Source organism: Mobula hypostoma, chromosome 11 (genome assembly GCF_963921235.1).
Source record: "Mobula hypostoma chromosome 11, sMobHyp1.1, whole genome shotgun sequence".
NCBI classification, from domain to species: Eukaryota; Metazoa; Chordata; class Chondrichthyes; order Myliobatiformes; family Myliobatidae; genus Mobula; species Mobula hypostoma.
This window is the reverse complement of record NC_086107.1, coordinates 36649252-36673187: the sequence shown is the minus strand read 5'-3', so window position 1 is coordinate 36673187 and position 23936 is coordinate 36649252. Positions and strand designations below refer to the sequence as shown.

At 40.7% G+C, this 23936-nt stretch overlaps 1 protein-coding gene across 5 annotated transcripts in view; it reads left to right on the top strand.

Moving 5' to 3' along the window:
• The window catches only part of LOC134353651 (serine/threonine-protein phosphatase 6 regulatory subunit 3-like), a 150954-nt gene that overhangs the window by 84329 nt on the left and 42689 nt on the right, over window positions 1-23936 (top strand). For all 5 annotated transcript variants that reach the window (XM_063061823.1, XM_063061819.1, XM_063061820.1 and 2 more), the window contains exons 12-14: window positions 5402-5517; window positions 19883-19968; window positions 20751-20837. In XM_063061823.1, the coding sequence (XP_062917893.1) occupies window positions 5402-5517; window positions 19883-19968; window positions 20751-20837 (289 nt within the window). The remainder of the gene's footprint in view (window positions 1-5401; window positions 5518-19882; window positions 19969-20750; window positions 20838-23936) is intronic.

The following is a 23936-nucleotide window of genomic DNA, read 5'->3' as shown; positions in this document are numbered from 1 at the left end:
TGTATAAATAGTAAATAGTTAAATAAGTAGTGCAAAAATAGAAATAAAAAAGTTGTGAGGTAGTATTCATGGGTTCAGTGCCCATTCAGAAATCAGATGGCAGAGAGGAAGAAGCTGTTCCTTAATGGTAAATGGAGTGCCTTCAGGCTTCTGTACCTCCTACCCGATGGCAGCAATGAGAACAAGGCGTGGGTTCTTAATTATGGACACCACCTTTTGAGGCATCACTCCTTGAAGGTGACCTGGATACTTCAGAGGCTTGTGCCCACGATGTAGCTGACTATGTTTATAACTCTCTGTGGCTTATTTGTGTCCTATATGGTAGCTCCCACACCCATTCCAGACTGATGCAGCTTGTTAGAATGTTCTTCACGGTCATTCTTCAGCTTCTCAATTCCATTGTGTAGAGCTCCAGGGCCATCAAATGCTTCTTATATAACAAACCTTTTTAATTCCAGAATCATTTTCATGAACTTCCTTTGAACTCTCTCTAATCTCAGCACGCCCTTTCTAAGATGAGGGGCCCAAAACTGCTCACAGTACTGCCAAGTACTGCCAAGGCACAGTACTGCCTCACGCCTCAACATGACATCCTTGCTTTTCCATTCTAGTCCTCTTGAAATGAATGCCAACATTCATTTGCCTTGATCTCTACCGACTCAACCTGTAAATTTACCTTGTCCCTTTGCACCTCAGATTTTTGAATTTTCTCTCCATTTAGAAAATAGTCTACGCTTTTACTTCTCCCAATTTGCATGATCATACACTTCTCAACACTGTATTCCATCTGCCCATTCTCCTAATCAGTCTAAGTCCTTCTGTAGCCTCTCTACTTCCTCAAAATTATCTTCATATCGTCTGCAAACTTGGCACAAAGCCATCAATTCTATCAACCAAATCACAGAATGTAAAAAGAAGCCATCTCAACACAGAGATCTGTGGAACACCATTAGTCACTGGCAGCCAACGAGAAAAGGTTCCCTTTATTCTCACTCTCTGCCTCCTGCCAATCAGCCACTGTTTTATCCAAGCTAGTATCTTTCCTGGAATACCATGGGCTGTTGTCTTGTTAAGCAGCCTCATGCGTGGCACCTTGTCAAAGGCCTTCTGAAAATCCAAGTTCACAACATCCACTGATTCTCCTTTGTCTATCCATGTTTAAGATATTCATAACCTTTAAGAAGGATGTGAATAACTTAAGGATGTTGCAGCTTGATTGCACAAGTTTTAGTTGTACATTTAAACTAGAGAAGCAGAACTTTTCATTTTGGTGCAAAGAAGGTTGAGCAAACATTTGATAATATGTGATCGTGACTGATTTTGTTCAGATGGTCCAAACATCATAGGGCACAGATTTAACTATTTTGCTGAAAAGAAAAGTTGGATTTTTTCCCCTTCGGTTATGTTTGTGAACATTGTTGCATAGTGGAAACAGAATTAATCAAGGCTTTTAAAATGGAATTAGATAAGCATTTGGAGAGAATAATTTGCAGGTTTACGGGGCGAGTGGATTAATCTTTGAATAGCTAGCTTTGGAGGTGGATGGTTGAAAGGGAAAATAAGTCAAGCATGATTGGATGGTGGAGCCGACAGTGGGCTGTATGGCCTAATTCTGTTCCTGAATTTTATATTCTTATTAAGTTCTATGAATCTAATTCTGTGTCTGTGGAATTTAGGAATGCATTACTGCAGATCAAACAAAAGAGGAAAAGTAATGGTTTGTGCAAGAATATCCAAGCTTCATGGTCAAGTACTAGAAGTAACTTGCAGTGCTCAACCTGTGACTTTGAAGTCTCATTTAACTTGGTCTGATTTGGTTTTGTCCTTTCGCTTCAGTCCTTGGAAAACAAAACTGCAAGAAAATATCTTGCATGTTCTTTTGATTTTATCAAAGTAGGGAGCTATGCAAATATCTTACTGCTATTTGTGAAGAAGTGACATAACTTTTGAAAATAGTTACTACTTGAATGACAGCTGTATAAACTTAATTAAAAATTCTAGCATACACTAACAGATTGGATTGATTGGGAGAAACTCATCATAACAATTCCACATAAACAGAAATATGTGAAATATTAAGAATAGTTTGAAATTGCCAGCAGATAATGCAGCCATAATTTTCTAGTTACGACAACTGCAGGGCTTGCTTGATATGTCTCTTGCTTTGAAATAACATCTGTTATTGTGCGAAAGATGCAATTTGATAATTGTTTTCCATCCTGGCAAAACTTGATATAATCTCACTCTCTGAACTGGTATTATATTGGTCCTGAATTGTTTCTATTGATTAACATAACATACATAAGGTGTAACTTCTGTAAATAGTTTCTTTTCATACTTTGTCAGTTTATTTTGTTTAATATGTTTTGTGGCATTTATAAAACTTGTGTTCCAGTGTAGTTGAAAATTTGTTTTAAATTTGTGGGTATATGCTATTTTATTATCTCCAGGACTGCATTGACCAGATTTAAAGCCTATTTTGCAGTTTTGGGTTCTGATTATTTTGGTTTGAATTATTTGCTACCTATTACTATTTTACAAATTATTCTGGTTTCAAGCAATCAAGAATACATAGATGTGAATATTAATCAGGGTTGTAGAGTGTTAGAACTGAAAAAGCCAACAATAAATTATGCAAACAGGAGGATAATTATTAATAGATTTAATTATTAAAATCACCAAAATAGATCTGATTTTGTAGATATTCATAGTTATATTTAACTTTTATGCCTTTTATTATATATAGTCGGTCCTTTTTAAAGTGTCTGAGTTTTACTATGTGTTCCTTGTTGGGATCTAGAGAAACTTATACCATTTGTTTAACACACGCATAATTCTGGAGGAACTCGGAAGGTCAGACAGCATCTATGGAAAAGAATCAAGAGTTGACATTTTAGACTGACACCCTTCATCTATAAAGATAGGGGGAAGAAGCCTGAATAAGAAGGTGGGGCAAGGGGAAGGAGTACAAGCTAGGATGTGGTAGGTGAAGCCATGTGGGGGAGAAGGTACGTGGGTGGGGGAGGGGGAGTGAAGTGAGAAGGAGAGGTAATAGATGTAAAAGGCACTTACCATTGCCCTCACATGGCTTCATCTACCACTTTTTGCTTGAACTCCCTCCCTTCCTCCACTTTCTTCTCCCCCGTTCTTTTTAATCCTAATGAATGGCCATGGCCTGCCACATCGACTCTTTATTCCTTTCCATAGGTGACCTGCTGAGCTCATCCAGCATTCTGTGTGTGTTACTCTGGATTTTCAGTATCTGCAGAATCTCTTGTGTGTGTGTGTGTGTGTGTGTGTGTGTATGTGTATGAGTTTTTGAATATCTGGTTGCAACTTGGTTGAAAATAAATTGAAGATCACCTCTTTTACAATATCAAGATGGTTACTAGCTTTTGATACCAGGTGAAGAGCATGACTAAAATCACATTCAACTAGGTAAGAGTGTGAAAATCCAAAGCTGTGGAAACTTACTTTGAATATCACTAGTTATCCAGAAATATTGCTTGCTGCGTTTGAATTTTGCTTGAGCTGTTATATCACTCTGCAGGTCAATAAGACCTTCTTGCAATGTGGTGTCAAAATCACCCCAAATGGAACACCAGTCAGTCTGGGGTGGATGTCGAGCAGAGGGCTCAGTGAGCTGCCCCGCGGAGTGTGGCTTGTCCTTGGTCAAACAGGAGCAGAGATAACAATTGATGTGCCACAATCCCCCCCCACACAGGCCAAGCTGTTTTGCTGCCTCATTTGCATCATATAGCATATTTTCCCATTCATTTCATTCAGGGTTCCAATTAAATTGCATGCTGCATATTCATTTAATTGTTTTAATTTATATATTTTCATTTTCATATTTAATTAAAAGAGTACACTTACCATGGCCCATTCAGAAACTCCTGTAGCCCCAAGTCTCTTGGTCTTTTTAAACTTGTGGCCCTTATGAAATTCAGCGTGACCCCCTGGGGCCCATGTTGAGAACCACTGGTCTAGATGTTTCATAAGATAAGTAGCCCTCCAGCAAGGCCATTGCTGTGCAAATCTTTTCTCTGAACAAGATGATAGATCTTGCAGCAAGACCTTAAGTTAAAATATGATTTGGGTTCATTCATTCTTGGAGATGTATTCAATGCATAAAAATATTCAAACTTCAAATGGAGCTTTCAAAAAGCATTAGGCTTAATGCCTAACTGAATTGTGAGCAAAGACTGGAATTTCATGTTCTTCCTTTAAAGGAAATAACTTTTTTAAAAAATATGGTATAACAAGTAAATCCAGAACACTTGATTAAAGTTAGTTGTAGTGAGGGATTCATACATGGAGAAATATGAAATGTCAGGAAGATCTTTAAGCAAGAGATCCGAACAGACTTCTGGATTTTTTTTGGTGGAAGCAAGAACCTTGCAATCTTTTGAAGAGCACTGCAAGAGCTTGGGAGTAGGGTATTTTCCTCTGAGCAGGTAATCTTCATTTGTGTACTAGATATTATTGTGAAGATATTTTCCTTGTTTTCTAATCTGTTAACAGTTAATCCAGGCATGGTTACACGCAAGTTAATTGATAATTATTAATCACTGTTTAGCTTCTTTACTTTAGACTGCTTTGTGACGTTTTAAGTTGTCTGTAAAATTCTCTATCCTAGAGAGCTGTGGAGATTTTTGAAACTCAGATTGTTTCTAACTGTGAATGTTTGGAAATCTGAATACAAGAAGTAAGAATAGGCCATATGGCCTTTGACTCTTCTCTATCTATAAATACAATCATGATTGATCTGATATTGGGCCAACTACTTGGTTGTGTCATCACACCCATAACCGTTAACTTAATTCAAAAATGTATGTGCATTTGAAGACTTGCCATCAACATCTGTGGCGTTAGAGAATTCTACAAGTCACAGCCTTCTGAGACATCTTCTTCATAAACAATTGACCCCTTATTCTGAAGTTATATGCCTTGTAGTTTTAAATTTCCACCTCAAGAAATCTCCTGTCAGTGTCTATCTTCCCAGCAGGTTGCCATCAGAATCGTAAGACCTCTTCTCTGTTTTCCGAATTCCAGAGTGTAGTGCAACCTGCTCTAACACTCCTTGTAAGATAACCTTTACATCCCTTTGTTCTGCAGAAGAAAGAAATTGTCAGATAACTATTTCATTATTATAGTCTGGTTTTGCTGTATTAGTAACATCTTGCACAGTAGATTATCGTTTTAACAATTAAATGAGGAATCAAATAGGGGCTTTAGCCTGCTAACTTCCCAACACATATGCTAGACATTTGTAATATCTGTAGGCCTTTTAAGCTGAGAGCATTTAATTTTGGCTTCCCTTTCGCAGCCCTCTCTCTTTTTATTTGGATTGACAGGAAGAACTTCATCTAGTGTTTGAATATAGTTTGTTGTTTTTCAGATCAGAAGGTGGAAGACGGAAAGGGTACATGGGACATTTAACACGGATAGCCAATGCTGTTGTACACAATGCTGAGAAGGGGCCAAACAGTGCATTAATAAATCAGCTGCTAAAAGGTATTATCCATTTGTATATTTTGTGAAAATGCTTCAGGACAACATTTAGTCATTCTGAACTATTTTATTTAGAGTGCATTTTTTGTTGACAGTTTAGAAAAAAATTAAATGGCAGTTTAAATTTGAATGTTCATTTGGCAAGAGAGACATGCAATTATCTCCCATGTGCTTAGGTGAGATACTGTCCTTTTGTTTTCTATTGGTGAACAATTTGAAACAGACATTGGTCATTTAATAACCAATGACCTTTAGCTTTTTGTTTCTGCTGCCTTGGCTCAGCTCTGAATGAACCTGCTTAAAGTTACTGGAGGAAAAAGTGGCTACCATATATACCTTAAAGTCAAGTTTATTCAAAGTGGAGTTTATTGTCATATGCACAAGTACAATGGAAAACTTACTTTAGTGGCCACTTTATTTGGTGTACCTATAGTCTGTTGATTAATGCAAATATCAAATCAGCATATCATGTAGCAGCAACTCAGTGCATAAAACCATGCAGACGTGGTCAAGAGTTTCACCTGTTATTCAGGCCAAACATCAGAATAGTAATAAATGTGACCGATAATGGTGCTAGAAAGTTTGTGAATCGTGTAGAATTTTCTCTATTTCTGCATAAATATGACCTACATACAGTGTGGTCAGATCTTCATGCAAGTCCCAAAACTAGAGAACCCAATTAAATAAATAACACAATAAACATTATACTTATTCATTTATTGAGAAAAATGATTAAATATTACATGTATTTGTTGGAAAAAGTATGTGAACCTTTGCTTTCAGTAATTGGTGTGACCCACTTGTACAGGAATAACTTCAACAAAACATTTCCAGTAACTGTTGATCAGTCCTACACATCGGCTTGGAGGAGTTTTAGGCCATTCCTCCTTACAAAACTGCTTCAACTCTGGTATATTGGTGGGCTTCCTTGCATGAATTGCTTGTTTCAGGTCTTTCCACAACATTTCTGTAGGATTAAGGTCAGGGCTTTGACTCAGCCATTCCAAAGCACAAATTTTCTTTTTAAACCATTCTGTTGTTGATTTACTCTGTCTTTTGGATCATTGTCTTGTTGCATAATCCAACTTTTATTAAGCTTCAGGTGATGAACTGCTACCTGGCATTCTCCTGTAAAACATCTTGGTAGAATTTTGAATTCATTGTTCCCTCAACGATCGCAAGTTGTCCAGGTCCTGAGGCAGCAAAGCAACTCCAAACCATGATGCTCCTTCCACCATACTTCACAGCTAGGATGAAGTTTTGGTGTTGTGTGCGGTGCTGTTTTCACCCCAAACATAGCAATGTGCATTTCTGCCAAAAAGTTCAACTTTTGTCTTATCTGTCCACAGAACATTGTCCCAGAAGCGTTGTAAAATATCCAGGTGGTTTTTTGCAAACCTGAGACTTGCAAAAATGTTTTTTTGTGGAGAGCAGTGGTTTCCTCTGTGATGTCCTTCCACGATCACCATTCTAGTTCAGTGTTTTTCTTATAGTGGACACATGAATGGAGACTTAGCAAGTTCTACAGATTTCTGCAGGTCTTTTGCCGTTATCCTAGGGTTCTTTTTCACCACCTGCAGCATTGCACATTGTGTTCTTGGAGTGATCTTTGCAGGATGCCCACTCCTAAGGAGAGTAGCTACTGTACTAAATTTCCTCCATTTGTAGACAATTTCTCTTATTGTGGACTGATGACCACTCAGGTCTTTAGAAATACTTTTGTAGCTTTTTCCAGCTTCGTGCATCTCTACAATTCTTCTAAGGTCCTCTGAAAATTGTTTTGATCAAGGCTTGGTAAACATAAACAGATCTTTTTTGAGAAGAGCAGACTCTGTCAATAACCTGACTTTGTGTATCCTTTTTTCTAGGGCAGGGCACTTCTACAACCCACATGACCAATCTCTTCTCATTGATTGGAACACTTAACTCCAAATCACTTTTGTAGAAGGCATTACCCCTGAGGTTCACGTACTTTTTCCAACAAATACATGTAATATTGGATCATTTTTCTCAATAAGTAAATGAACAAGTATAATGTTTTTTGTGTTATTTATTTAATTGGGTTCTCGTTATCTAGTTTTAGGACATGCATGAAGATCTGATCATACTTTAGGTTATATTTACACAGAAATAGAGAGAATTCTACAGGATTCACAAGCTTTCTACCACCACTGTAAGTGATTTTTGATCATGGAATGATTGTTGGTACCAGACGGGATGGTTTGAAATGTCTCAGAAACTGCTGGTCTCCTTAGATTTTTACTCACAACAGAATTAGAATCAGAATTCTCTGGTCTCATGGAGTTTACAGAGAATGGTGTGAAAAACAAAAAAAATCATCCAGTGAGTGGCAGTTCTATGGGTGAAAATCCCTTGTTAATGAGAGAGATCTGAGAAGAATGACCAGACTGGTTCAAGCTGACAGGAAGGTGACAGTAATTCAAATAGCCACGTTACAACAGTAGTGTGCAGAAGAACATCTCTGAATGCAAAACATGTTGAACCTTGAAGTGGATGGGCTACAGCAGCAGAAGACCACAAACATATGCTCATTAGCCACTTCATTAGGTACAGGAGATAACTAATAAAGTGGCGACAGTGTTTAAACGGCATTCATCAAGGAAACCTATTACAATTCAGCATTCTGGAGTTCAATTCTCATGCCAACTGTAAGCAGTCTGTACCTCCTCCCTGTAGAATGCTTGGGTTTTTCCTGGGTGCTCTGATTTCCCCCCACAGTCCAAAGACTTATCAAGTAGGTTAGTTGGTCATTGTGATTAGGTTAGGATTAATTGGGTTTGTCGGCGGTTACTGGGGCAGTGTGGCTCAAAAGGCTGGAAGGGCCTACTCCACACTGTATCACTAAATAAAATTAAATCAAACAGTGTTTCTTAAACCATTTTTTGTAAGAAAACAGAATTGGAACAAAATAAGTCAATATTTGTGCAAAGTTGCTAAACTGCTGTAGGCTTTGCTGGTTGGTTCAAGAGCTGAATAGTTGCAGAGAGGTAACTGTTCTCAAATCTAGTAATGTGGTTTTCAAGCTTCTATACTTTCTACTCAGTGGTAGCTGTGAAAAGATGGCATGGCCCAGATCATGGGCATCTTTGATAGATGTTGCCTTCTTGAGATAGCACCTCTTGTATAGTAGGGAGGACGTGTCTTTGTATTGGGCTGGGTCCACTGCTCTGCAGCGCTATGTTATGTAGCTTTATTACTATACTTCATTGAATTACTGAATTTTTTAATAATTTAAATGTGTTTGAGAACCAAGTATATACAGTTAAATGAAAAATACCACAAATAAAAGTTTATAAACGAGTAGCAAAGTATAGTTTAACATATTGAAAATGTTGCCTGTCCTGAAGAATGGTCTTGACCCAAAATATTTACTATTTACTCATTTCCATAGAAATTTTGTGTGTGTGTTGCCATGTATTTTTTCCTCCTTGTATTTTACTAGATGAATCAGACTGCCCATAAGACCATAAAATATAGATGAAGAATTAGGTCACTTGGCCCATCGAGTCTGCTCCACCACTTCATTATACTGATTCATTTTCCCTCTCAGCCCCAACCTCCTGCTTCTTTCCTGTATCATTTCATGCTTGACTAAGCAAGAATCTGTCAACCTCTGCCTTTAAATATGCCCAATGACTTGGCCTCCACAGCTGCCTCTGGCAAAGAATTCCACAGATTCACCACTCTCTGGCTAAAGAAATTCCTCCTCATCTTCATTCTAAAAGGATGTCCTACTATTCTGAGGCTGTGTCCTCTGGTCTTGCACTCCCCCATCACAGGAAACATTCTCTCCACATCCACTCTATCAAGGCCTCCTCTGAACCCTTTCCAATGTCAGCACATTCTTAGATAAGGAGCCCAAGACTGCTCACGATACGCCAAGTGAGTCCTCATCAGTGCTTTTATATTCTGGTCCTTTGGAATGAATGGTAACGTTGCATTTGCCTTCCTCGCCACTGACTCAACCTGCAAATTTACCTGTAGGGAATCCTGCCTGAGGACTCCAAAGTCTCTTTGCACCTCGTATTTTTGAATTTTCTCTCCATTTAGAAAATAGTTTACTCTTTTACTACTTCTACCAAAGTGCATGACGGTACACTTCCCAACACCGTATTCCATCTGCCACTTCTTTGCCCATTCTCATAATCTGTCTTAAGTCCATCTGTAGCCTCTCTACTTCCCCAAAACTACCTGCCCCTCCACAAATTTAGCCACAAAGCCATCAATTCTGTTACCCAAGTCATTGACGTATAACATAAAAAGAAGTGGTCACAAGACAGACCCCTGTGGAACACCACTAGTCGCTAGCAGCTGACCAGAAAAGGCTCCCTGTATTCCCACTCTTTGCCTCCTGCCAATCTGCCAATGATTTATCCATGCTAGTATCTTTCCTGTAATACCATAGGCTCTTACTTGCTAACAGTGTCAAAGATCTTCTGAAAATAAAAGTGTACGACATCCACTGATTCTCCTTTGTTCACCCTGCTTGTTATTTCTTCAAAAAATTCCAACAGATTTGTCAGGCAAGATTTTCCCTTCAAGATAACCATGCTGACTCAAGACGTATTTTATCATGTGCCTCCAAGTGCCCCGAAAGCACAACAATCGACTCCAACATCTTTCCAACCACTGTTGTCAGACTAACTGGCCTAAAATTTCGTTACTCCTGCCTCTCTTCTTGAAGAGTGGAGTGACATTTGCAATTTTTCATTTTTTCAGAACCATGCTAGGATCAATTGAAAGATCATTACTAATGCCCCCACAATCTCTTCAGCCACCTCTTTCAGAAACCTGGGGTATACGCCATCTGGTCCAGGCGATTTAACTTACCTTCAGATCTTGCAGTTTCCAAAGAACCTTCTCCCTAGTAATGGTAACTTCACGTAATTCTGACCCCTGACACTCTCAAACTACTGGCATACTGCCAGTGTCTTCCACAGTGAAGATTAATGCAGAATACTTAAACACGAGGAATTCCGCAGATGCTGGAAATTCAAGCAACACACATCAAAGTTGCTGGTGAACGCAGCAGGCCAGGCAGCATCTCTAGGAAGAGGTACAGTTGACGTTTCGGGCCGAGACCCTTCGTCAGGACTAACTGAAGGAAGAGCTAGCACAACTTTCCAGTGGGCCAATATCTATTCTCGCCTTTCTTTTACACTTCATGTATCTGAAGAAACTGTTGGTATCCTCTTTAATATTATTAGGTAGCTTACCTTCGTATTCCATTGTTTCATTCCTTTTGACTTCTCAATCCTCTAATTTCCCACTAATCTTTGCTCTATTATATGCCCTCTCTTTGGCTTTTATGTTGGCTTTGAAACATAGAAACATAGAAAACATACAGCACAATACAGGCCCTTCGGCCCACAAAGCTGTGCTGAACATGTACCTACCTTAGAACTACCAAGGCTTTACCCACAGCCCTCTATTTTTCTAAGCTCCATGTAGCCATCCAGGAGTCTCTTAAAAGACCCTATTACTTCCACCTCCACCACTGCCGTCGGCAGCCCATTCCATGCTCTCACCACTCTCTGTGTAAAAAAAAACTTACCCCTGACATCTCTGTCCCTACATCATAGAACATAGAAGAACATAGAATAGTACAGCACAGTACAGGCCCTTTGGCCCACAATGTTGTGCCAACCCTCAAGCCCTGCCTCCCATATAAGCCCCCACCTTAAATTCCTCCATATACCTGTCTAGTAGTCTCTTAAACTTCACTAGTGTATCTGCCTCCACCACGGACTCAGGCAGTGCATTCCACGCACCAACCGCTCTCTGAGTAAAAAACCTTCCTCTAATATCCCCCTATACCTGGACTTTCAGAAAGCCTTTGATAAAGTCCCACATAGGAGATTTGTGGACAAAATTAGGGCACATGGTATTGGGGGCAGAGTACTGACATGGATTGAAAATTGGCTGGCTGACAAGAAACAAAGAGTAGCCAGACAAAGAGTAGCCAGAACCAGAGGCCACAGTTAAGGGGTAGGCCATTTAGAACGGAGTTGAGGAAAGACTTTTTCACCCAGAGAGTGGTGGATATATGGAATGCTCTGCCCCAGAAGGCTGTGGAGGCCAAGTCTTTGGATGCTTTCAAGAAAGAGATGGATAGAGCTCTTAAAGATAGCAGAATCAAAGGTTCTGGGGATAAGGCAGAAATGGGATACTGATTGTGGATGATCAGCCATGAGCACAGTGAATGATGGTGCTGGCTCGAAGGGCTGAATGGCCTACTCCTGTGCCTATTGTCTATTGAACTTCCCACCCCTTATCTTAAAGCCATGTCCTCTTGTATTGAGCAGTGGTGCCCTGGGGAAGAGGCGCTGGCTATCCACTCTATCTATTCCTCTTATTATCTTGTACACTTCTATCATGTCTCCTCTCATCCTCCTTCTCTCCAAAGAGTAAAGCCCTAGCTCCTTTAATCTCTGATCATAATGCATACTCTCTAAACCAGGCAGCATCCTGGTAAATCTCCTCTGTATTCTTGCCAGAGCTTCCACATCCTTCGTATAGTGAGGCAACCAGAACTGGACACAGTACTTCAAGTGTGGCTTAACCAGAGTTTTATAGAGCTGCATCATTACATCGCGACTCTTAAACTCTATCCCTCAACTTATGAAAGCTAACACCCCATAAGCTTTCTTAACTACCCTATCCACCTGTGAGGCAGCCTTCAGGGATCTGTGGACATGTACCCCAAGATCCCTCTGCTCCTCCACACTACCAAGTATCCTGCCATTTACTTTGTACTCTGCCTTGATGTTTGTCCTTCCAAAGTGTACCACCTCACACTTCTCCGGGTTGAACTCCATCTGCCACTTCTCAGCCCACTTCTGCATCCTGTCAATGTCTCTCTGCAATCTTTGACAATCCTCTACACTACAATACCACCAACCTTTGTATCATCTGCAAACTTGCCAACCCACCCTTCTACCCCCACATCCAGGTCGTTAATAAGAGTCACAAAAAGTAGAGGTCCCAGAACAGATCCTTGTGGAGCACCACTAGTCACAATCCTCCAATCTGAATGTACTCCCTCCACCACCACCCTCTGCCTTCTGCAGGCAAGCCAATTCTGAATCCACCTGGCCAAATTTCCCTGGAACCCATGCCTCCTGACTTTCTGAATAAGCCTACCGTGTGGAACTTTGTCAAATGCCTTACTAAAATCCATATAGATCACATCCACTGCATTACTCTCATCTATATACCTGGTCACCTCCTCAAAGAACTCTATCAGGCTTGTTAGACACGATCTGCCCTTCACAAAGCCATGCTGACTGTCCCTGATCAGACCATGATTCTCTAAATGCCCAGAGATCCTATCTCTAAGAATCTTTTCCAACAGCTTTCCCACCACAGACGTAAGGCTCACTGGTCTCTAATTACCCGGACTATCCCTACTACCTTTTTTGAACAAGGGGACAACATTCCCCTCCCTCCAACCCTCCGGTACCATTCCCGTGGACAACGAGGACATAAGGATCCTAGCCAGAGGTTCAGCAATCTCTTCCCTCGCCTCGTGGAGCCGCCTGGGGAATATTCCGTCAGGCCCCGGGGACTTACCCGTCTTAATGTATTTTAACAACTCCCAACACCACCTCTCCCTTGATATCAACATGCTCCAGAACATCAACCTCACTCGTATTGTCCTCACCATCATCAAGTTCCCTCTCATTGGTGAATACCAAAGAGAGGTATTCATTGAGGACCTCGCTCACTTCCACAGCCTCCAGCCACATCTTCCCACCTTTATCTCTAATCGGTCCTACCTTCACTCTTGTCATCCTTTTTTTCCTCACATAATTGAAGAATGCCTTGGGGTTTTCCTTTACCCTACTTGCCAAGACCTTCTCATGCCCCCTTCTTGCTCTTCTCAGCCCCTTCTTGAGCTCCTTTCTTGCTTCCCTATATTCCTCAATAGACCCATCTGATCCTTGCTTCCTAAACCTCATGTATGCTGCTTTCTTCCACCTGACTAGATTTTCCACCTCACTTAGTCACCCATGGTTCCTTCACCCTACCATTCTTTATCTTCCTCACCGGGACAAATTTATCCCTAACATCCTGCAAGAGATCTCTAAACATTGACCACATGTCCATAGTACATTTCCCTGCAAAAACATCATCCCAATTCTTCACATCCGCAAGTTCTAGCCTTATAGCCTCATAATTTGCCTTTCCCCAATTAAAAATTTTCCTGTCCTCTCTGATTCTGTCCTTTTCCATGATAATGCTAAAGACCAGGGAGCGGTGGTCACTGTCCCCCAGTTGCTCACCCACTGAGAGATCTGTGACCTGACCCGGTTCATTACCTAGTACTAGATCTAATATGGCATTCCCCCTAGTCGGTCTGTCCACATACTGTGACAGGAATCCATCCTGGACACACTTAACAAATTCTGCCCCATCTAAACCCTTGGAACTAATCAGGCGCCAATCAATATTGGGGAAGTTAAAGTCACCCATGATAACAACCCTGACATTTTTGCACCTTTCCAAAATCTGCCTCCCAATCTGCTCCTCTGTATGTCTGCTACTACCAAGGGGCCTATAGAATACTCCCAATAGAGTAACTGCTCCCTTCCTGTTCCTGACTTCCACCCATACTGACTCAAAAGAGGATCCTGCTACATTACCCACCCTTTCTGTAGCTGTAATAGTATCCCTGACCAGTAATGCCACCCCTCCTCCCCTTTTTCCACCCTCTCTATCCCTTTGAAAGCACTGAAATCCAGGAATATTGAGAATCCAGTCCTGTCCTGGTGCCAGCCGAGTCTCTGTAATGGCCACTACATAATTCCATGTATGTATCCAAGCTCTCAGTTCATCACCTTTGTTCCTGATGCTTCTTGTATTGAGGTACACACATTTCAGCCCTTCTACCTTACTGTCTTTACACCGTTTATTCTGCTTCTCTTTCCTCAAAGCCTGTCTGTATGTTAAATCTGGCTTTACTCCATGCACTTCTTTCACTGCTCTATCGCTCTGGGTCCCATCCCCCTTGCAAATTAGTTTAAACCCTCCCGAACCATGCTAGCAAACCTATCTGCAAGGATATTGCTCCCCCTCGAGTTCAGGTGCAACCCATCCAATCTGTACAGGTCCCACCTTCCCCAGAAGAGATCCCAATGATCCAAAAATCTAAAACCCTGCTCCCTGCACCAACTCCTCAGCCACACATTCAACTGCCATCTCCTCTGATTCTTACCATCACTGTCACATAGCACTGGCAGCAATCCTGAGAACGCCACCCTTGAGGTCCTGTTCTTCAGCCTCCTGCCTAGTTCCCGAAACTCACACTTCAGGACCCCTTTCCTCTTCCTGCCTATGTCTTTGGTCCCAACATGTATCACGACTTCTAGTTGCTTTCCCTCTCGTACCAGGATGTCGTGCACCTGGTCAGAGATATCCCGGACCCTGGCACCTGGGAGGCAACAAACCATGCGGGTGTCCTTCTCACGTCCACAAAATCTCCTGTCTGCTCCCCTGACTATAGAATCTCCAATGACGACAGCTCTCCTCTTCTCCGTCTCACCCTTCTGCACCACCGGGTCAGACTCAGTGCCGGAGGCCCTGCCACCATGGCTCACACCTGGTAGGTTGTCCCCGCCAACAGTATTCAAGCATCTTAAAACTATGCCTTCTCATGCTAGCCATTTCAGCCCTGGGGAAAAGCCTCTGACTATCCACATGATCAATGCCTCTCATTATCTTGTACACCTCTATCAAGTCACCTCTCGTCCTCCGTTGTTCCAAGGATAAAAGGCCGAGTTCACTCAACTTATTCTCATAAGGCATGCTCCCCAATCCAGGCAACGTCCTTGTAAATCTCCTCTGCACCCTTTCTATGGTTTCCACGTCTTTCCGAAAGTGAGGCGACCAGAATTGAGCACAGTACTCCATGTGGGGTCTGACCAGGGTCCTATATAGCTGCAACATTACCTCTCAGCTCTTAAACTCAATCCCACGATTGATGAAGGCCAGCACACCTTATGCTTTCTTAACCACAGAGTCAACCTACGTAGCAGCTTTGAGCGTCCTATGGACTCGGACCCCAAGATCCCTCTGATCCTCCATGCTACCAAGAGTCTTACCATTAATACTATATTCTGCCATCATATTTGACCTACCAAAATGAATCACCTCACACTTGTCTGAGTTGAACTCCATCTGCCACTTCTCTTGTCGGTCATAGTTGTACCATCCTGCCTTTAGAATACTTTTTCCTCTTTTTGGGATGTATATATCCTGTGCCTTTGGAATTGCTCCCAGAAATTGCAGCCATTGCTGTTGTGCCATCATCCCTGTCAGCGTGCCCTTCCAATCTACTTTGGCCAGCTCCTCTCTCATGCCTCTGTAACTCCCTTTCGTCCACCCTAATACTGATATATCTGACTTTAGCTTCTCCTTCTCAAATTGCAGGGTGAATTGTGACATAGTATGATCACTGACCCCAAGGGTTCCTTTACCTTTAGCTCTCTAATAAATTCTGGTTCATTGGACAACATCCAATTCGGAGTTGCTGAACCCCTTGTGGGTTCGACCATGAGCTGCTCTAAAAAGCCATCTTGAAGGCATTCTAGAAATTTCCCCTCTTGGGATCCAGTACCAACCTGATTTTCCCAATCTACCCGCATATTGCAATTCCCCCATGACTATTGTAACATTGTCCTTTTTGCATGCCTTTTGTATCTCCCATTGTAATTTGTAGACCACATCGTTATTACTGTTTGAGGGTCTGTATATAACTCCCATCAGGGTCTTTTTACCCTTGCAGTTCCTTAACTCTACCCACAGCGATTCAACACCTTCCGACCCTGTGTCACCTCTTTCTAGTGATTTTCACCAAGAGCCACGCCACCCCCTCTGCCTAACTGCCTGTCCTTTTGATACAGTGTGTATCCTTGGACATTAAGCTCCCAGCTATAGCCTTCTTTCAGCCATGATACATACATGCAAATCTGTAACTGTGCTACAGTTTCATCTACCTTACTCCATAATCGGCACGCATTCAAACATAACACCTTCAGTCCTATATTCACCCTTCTTCAATTTTGTCTGTAACTCATTGGAACTCATCCTATTGACTGCATTTTTGCACTATCAATAGCCTCTCCTGCCTCAGTAAGGACCTGGACCCATTGCAATTTGCCTATTGCCACAATAGGTCAACGGCAGACGTAATCTCAATGGCTCTCCACAAGGCTTTAGACCACCTGGACAGTACAAACACCTACATCAGGATGTTGTTCATCGACTATAGCTCAGCATTTAATATCATCATTCCCACAACTATGACTGAGATGTTGCAGAACCTGGGCCTCTGTACCTTCCTCTGCAATTGGATCTTCGACTTCATAACCGGAAGACCACAGTCTGTGTGGATTGGTGAAACATATCTTCCTTGCTGACGATCAACACTGGCGCACCTCAGGGGTGTGTGCTTAGCCCACTGCTCTACTCTCTGTTTACACATGGCTAGGTATAGCTCAAATACCATCTACAACTTTGCTGACGATACAGCCATTGTTGGTAGAATCTCAGGTGGTGACGAGGGCATACAGGAGTGAGATATGCCAACTAGTGGTTTGGTGTCGCAGCAACAACATGGACTCAACGTCAGTAAGATGAAAGAGCTGATTGTGGACTTAGGGAAGGGTAAGACAAAGAGCATACACCAATCCTCAGAGGATCAGAAGTGGAGAGAGTGAGCAGCTTCAGGTTCCTGGGTATCAAGATCTCTGAGTCCCAACATACTGATGTAGTTATAAAGAAGGCAAGACAGCAGCTACTTTATTAGGAGTTTGAAGAGATTCAGCATGTCAACAAATACACTCAAAAACTTCTACACTTGTACTGTGGAGAGCATTCTGACAGGCTGCATCACTGTCTGGTATGGAGGGGTGACTGCACATGACCGAAAGAAGCTGCAGAGGGTTGTAAAGTTAGTCGGCTCCATCTGGGGTACTAGCCTACAAAGTACCCAGGATATCTCTAGGTAGCGATGTCTCAGAAGGGCAGCGTCCATTATTAAGGACCTCCAGCACCCAGGGCATGCCCTTTTCTCACTGTTACCATCAGGTAGGAGATACAGAAGCCTGAAGGCACACACTGAGCGTTTCAGGAACAGCTTCTTCCCCTCTGCCATCTGATTCCTAAATGGACATTGAAGCTTTGGACACTACCTCAATTGTTTTAATATACAGTATTTCTGTTTTTGCATATTTTTAAAAATCTATTCAATATATGTAATTGATTTACTTGTTTATTATGTTTTATTTATTGCTTTTTAAAATTCTGCTAGATTATGTATTGCATTGAACTGCTGCTGCTAAATCAACAAATTTCACGTCACATACTGGTGATAATAAACCTGATTCTAATTCTGATTCCTTGCTCAGAGTCTCACTACACGCTGCCTCTGTTCTGTAAACCAACTATCTCATCCTCAGCACTATCACTCTGGTATCCACCCCTGCCAAATTAATTTAAACCCTCCCAAACAGCTCTAGCAAACCTGCTGCAACTATAGTGGTCCCCCTTGGGTTCAGGTATAACCCCTCCCTTTTGTACTGGTCATAGTTTCCCCAGAAGAGATCACAATGATCCATATGTCTGAACCCTCAGGCATGCAATCATCTGCCAAATCATGCTATTCTTACTCTCACTGGTGCATAGCATGGGCAGCAATCCAGAGGTGACCACCCTGGAGGTGCTGTTTCAGCTTCTGCCTGGATCCCTAAAATCTTTCTTCAGGACCTCTTCACTTTTCCTACCCATGTCATTTGTGCCAATATGTATAATAACATTTGGCTACTCACCCTCCCATTGAGAATGCCATGGACTCAATTCAAGACATACCTGACGCTGGCACCTGGGAGGCAACATGACATCTGGGTGTGTCTAGTGCAGAATCTCGTCTCTGTTCCTCTGACTATCACCACTGCAGTCCTCTTCACCCCTCTTCTCTTCTGAGCCACAGAACCAGACAGCACTTTCCTAGCAGGGCATCCCCTTCAATAGTATCCGAAGTGGTATACTTAACTGAGAGGAACGGCCACAGGGATACTCTGCACTGGCCGTCTATTTCCCTTCCTTCTGACAATTACCCAGTTTCCTGCTTTCTGCAACCTCAGGGTGACTACATCTCCATAGCTCCTATCTGTCATCTTCTCATTGTCCCGTATGATCATCAAGCTACAGCTCCATTTGCTTAATACGTTCTCTGAGGAGCTACAGTTCGGTGCGTCTGGTGCAGATGTTGTTATCCGGGAGACTGAAGGTTCCCTGTATTCCCACATCTCTCTCTCTCACACAAAACTTAAAGAATTAAGAATAAAAAGAGAAACTTACAATATACCTACCTATTTCAAGCCTAATGAGCCAAAACCACTCCAAACACTAGCCCACTCACCACAATGGCCGCTCTGCTTGTACTTGCATTATTTTTATTTGCCCTTTCTAATGAATCCTGTTCAGCGATTGATTGTGGCCCCAACTCCAAAAAAACTGCTGAGAAGTTTTGCCTTTTTAATCTTGACTGCGACCCTTATTAAAAAGGTAGCCCTCTACTTGGGGATTGTTGCTCAATGATAAGATAGGTGAAGGCATTTACTGGGTAGCCTCCAACCTGATGGCATGAACATTGACTTCTCTAACTTCCATTAATGCCCCACCTCCCCCTCCCCCTCGTACCCCATCCGTTATTTATTTATTATCGTGTGTGTGTGTGTGTGTGTGTGTGTGTGTATATATTCATATTCTTTTTCTCTCTCTCCTTTTTCTCCCTCTCTACCTCTCACTATACTCCTCGCCCATCCTCTGGGCTTCCCCCCCCTCCCTTTCTTTCTCCCCGAACCTCCTGTCCCATGATCCTCTCATATCCCCTTTGCCAATCACCTGTCCAGCTCTTGGCTCCACCCCTCCCCCTCCTGTCTTCTCCTATCATTTTGGATCTCCTCCTCCCCCTCCCACTTTCAAATCTGTTACTAGCTCTTCTTTCAGTTAGTCCTGATGAAGGGTCTCGGCCCGAAACGTCGACTGTACCTCTTCCTAGAGATGCTGCCAGGCCTGCTGTGTTCACCAGCAACTTTTATTTGTGTTGTTTGAAGGCATTTATGACTGAATTAAAAAAAATAGTATCCTGTCCAAGGGCATCTCATTTTTTGACCCCCATTTGAAGAGATTTACTGGATAATTAGGCAAGCAAAATAATATTTCCGCAGATCTGTTGCAGCTCACTGAATTTTAAAAAAACCTGCTTAGAAATGGAAAAGGCTGGGGAGTGAGGGTTCACACCTTTTGAATGTTTTATCGTGTCTCAAACTTGTGTTTTCAGATCTTGATGAAGACTACAGGGAAAGATGGGAGACATTTACCACTGGTTCATTAGCAGAAACCAATAAGAAAAATACTGTAGATTTGGTAAGTTTTGGAAAAATTTGAAATTAATTTGGCTATTCTCTTCAATGTGCATTGTTTCATAGGTGGGAGTAATGAAGATTTGAAGTTAAAATTTGAATTTATTATTTGTTAATATTCAAGTATTAACTTGAATATTAAATTTTAACTTGTTAATATTGCAAGGTTGTAAGCAGTATGATTTGCAATGAGACAGACTAAAGCAAAGGGTTGTATTTTATCAATTTATAAATGTGTATTAGAATTACAGCTGCCAACTTGGTCCTCATAAATGAATCTACATGGACTATTTAATTATGCTCAAAATTTTTTTAATCAAATATTCCCATACTTTGAATTAGAATCTTAATTACATATTTTACATGATTTTTAAAATTTGAAGTTAGTGTCTTCAAACTATTCTGCAAAGTAAATTGTTAATCTTTTCTTAGAACTGGGTTCATAATTTCTACATTTTAGGCAGAATTTTAACTTCCTTTAAAGTGAGGTTATAGTTTAGAAATATGTAGGAATGCATGAATTGAAGTAAAATTGCTTGTGTTGAAAAGTTTTAAGTTTACTAAAATATTTTCTGAAGAATGGAGAGTTTGTAAAACAAAAAAAAAGCCATATATGCTATTATGTTTTTCAAGTACTAAATCTGAAAGAAGCTAGGAATTGTAAAATACATTAGAACTATTTGATATAATAAGATACTTGATGATACTAATAGGGAATCTATTTTGAGTAGTGTGGAACCAGATGACTTAGAATGGAATCACTTGATTCTGTAAATTTAATTTCAGGTAAGCGCGCACAGTATACATTCATCAAGTGATGAAGAAGTTGATTTTAAAGAACAATGTTTTGCTCCAGACTCAGGGTTACAGCAAGTAAGTAGTTGTACAATTTTATTTCACTTGTGAAACACTGGTGGTTTGCATGAATATGAATAATATAACTTTTAAACTGACTTCAGCTGTTTATCTTCTCCTAAGTATATAAACTTTTTAAAATATCAATGCAATAAATGCACTGTTTAGCAAAAAGTGTTAAATTCATCACTTGCCCAATTTTCATTTCAGCTTCCAGTGTTTACTCAGCCCTTGCATCTCAATTTAATGGTTGTTGAAATTGGGGCCAAAAATCGAGTTTAACTGATTCATGACTGCTTAATATTTATCTAGAGTCTGTATGATCACAATATAGTAAGATTCTGATTATTTGCTATTCAACTATATGGAAATCCTATGGTTGCTCACTTGGTGCTGATTCCTGTGCTCCCTTCTGACTCACCAAGACCCCTATACTTATGCTCTCTTCTGACCTCAGAAATGTTATCGTTATTATATTATGCAACATTACAAAAAGAATTAAAACTGTTTGAAATAATATCTTACTGTTTAGAATATCTACCCATCCACTAAAGTCCCAGGCATGTCAGATGAATGCAGTTAAACTTGAACTTAATTTTTATTTAAGGCTCTAGGAAAAGAATACATCATCAGTCAGTTTGCTTATCAAATAGAAATCCTCAAACTGCAATGAGTGAGTGAAAACTATAACCTGTCTGTTGAAAGGAGTATAATACTTGGTGACTGAAATGAAAATACATGGATAAATAAAATGTATTGTTAAACTAAAATCTATCTTGTTAAACAAAATCAATCATTAAGTGCAAATCATAAACTATTAGAATGATAGCCCTCTTATGAGTTTTCATTTTGATATCATAGAAGGCAGTTGTTAAATTTACTTTGAGGTTATAAGGTATTTAGTTAAACCTGTTTTGGCAATCAATTGGTACATTTTTAATCTAGATATTAAAAAAAACAGAACTCAAACTTGAAAGGTTGTTTTAGAAAAATATCTTGTAGCTGTAAATGTTGAATCGTTTAAAGCTGTGTAGGCTGGCACCATAAACCACTGGAAAGATTATCACTGTCCCACTAAGGTCATCCAGCCTATTAAATTCTTTTTTGCAGGATTTTCAGCATCTGCAGAACTACTTGTGTTTAAGATTCCAAGAAGTTGAGATAATCGTGGATTAAAATTGGTCAACAGATAGAAAACAAAATAGGAATAATTAAGCCTTGTAGCTTGGCAGGCTGTGACTATTGGGGTCATAATGCCTTGCCACATTTACGTGGGGCTGAGTGAGACTGGAGCACCGTGCATTAGTCTTACTGGGGTACTTTGGTCTCCTAATACAAAAAAGTGATAAAAATGCCATAGAAAAGAGTGTAACAAAGAGTCACTATTCTGGTATTTGGGAGGCATTTCTTTTAAATCAGGCAAGAGTGAGATAAATTAGACTCTGATTAATAGAACAGAGAATTGCAAAGAATGATCACTATCAGCACAGGTGCACCATAAGGCTTTGTGTTTTGCCCCTGCTTTACTCACTCTATACCTATGATTGTGCAGCTGCGTACAGCTCCCATACCATATTTAAGTTTGCTGACAACAACATAGTTGTTAGCCAAGTCAGAGATGGTGACAAATCAACATGGAAGAGATTGAAGACGAGCTTGAGTGGTGCCACAACAATAGCCAGCACAGTAGCGTAGCAGTTAGTGCAGAGCCAGGGATCCGGGTTCAATTCTCACTGCTTGTTTGTAAGGAGTTTGTACGTTCTCCCTGTAACTATGTAGGCTTCCTCCCACATTCCAAAGATGTACAGTTAGTGGTTGATTGGTCACAAGTATAATTGGGCAGCACAGATTCATTGGGCCTGTTACTGTGCTGTATCTCTAAATAAATAATAAAAGTAAAATAGCTTCTCACTCAACATCAGCAAAACTAAAGAGCTGCTTATTGACCTCCGGTAGAAGAAGCCAGAGGTCCATGAACCAGTCCTCATTAGAGGATCAGAGTTGGAGAGGGTCAGTAGCTTTACATTCCATAGGATTATCATATCAGAGAATCTGTTCTGGGACCAGCATGTAATTCCCATCACAAAGAAAGCATGACAGCACCTCTATTTTTCCATTAAAGTTTACATGGATTCGGCAGATCACCAAAACCTTTGATAAACTTCTGTCCTAATTGGTTGATTGTGGTATTGCATCAAAATACCAATGTCCAGGAATGGAAGTCTACAGAAAGTGGTAGATACAGCCCAGTCCATCACAGGCAAAGTCCTTTCCACCAATTTGCACATTTACATAGAGGGCTGCCATAAGAAAGCAGCATACATCAAGGATCTCCACCATTCTCTCTTCTTGCTACTACCGTTGGCAGGAGGTACAGAAGCCTTAAGTCCAACACCACATTCAGGAACAGTTATTACCTTATGACCATCAGGCTGCTGAACCGGCATGGGTAACAGCTGACCACAACACTGAACTGATTCAACAGCCTACAGACTCTTTACAAATTGTGTTCTCGGTAGCATTTTTTTTTATTGGCACAATTTGTCTTTTGCACATTGGTTGTCTTTCAGTCTTTGTTTAAGTATTGTTTTCCATAATTTCTGTGTATCTCTATTTTCCTGTAAACACCTACAAGAAAATTAATCTCAAGGTCGTATAGTATATGGTAACATGCATACTTCTGATATTAATTTTATTTTGACTTAGACTTTGAGGAATGTCATTGAAATTAATAAAATACTGCAAAGGCTGGACATGATGGATATGGGAAAGATATTACCCCTTCTTGAGGACTTTTGGATTTCTGCAGTTTTAAAATCTGTTAGCTGAAGGGAGCATCAATTGAACAAAATTAACAAATTTGTTTATTCAAACATCCTTGCACTGTTCTTGTGGGAAATTGATGACAAGATTTGTTGTTATTGAAGACTCTGGAGTCACAAATTGATTAAAAGGTTCTTCTTTGAAATGCTGTTTATTCTTAAGATCTAAGCTATAGTTGCTGCTAAAGAGCGTGAATGTGAAATATGTTTAGTTTCTCTTCTCCCCCCCATGCTAATTTTTGGTGCTAAATCATACAATCTCGTCTCTCCTTTGATCTCTAAATTGACCTCTTAA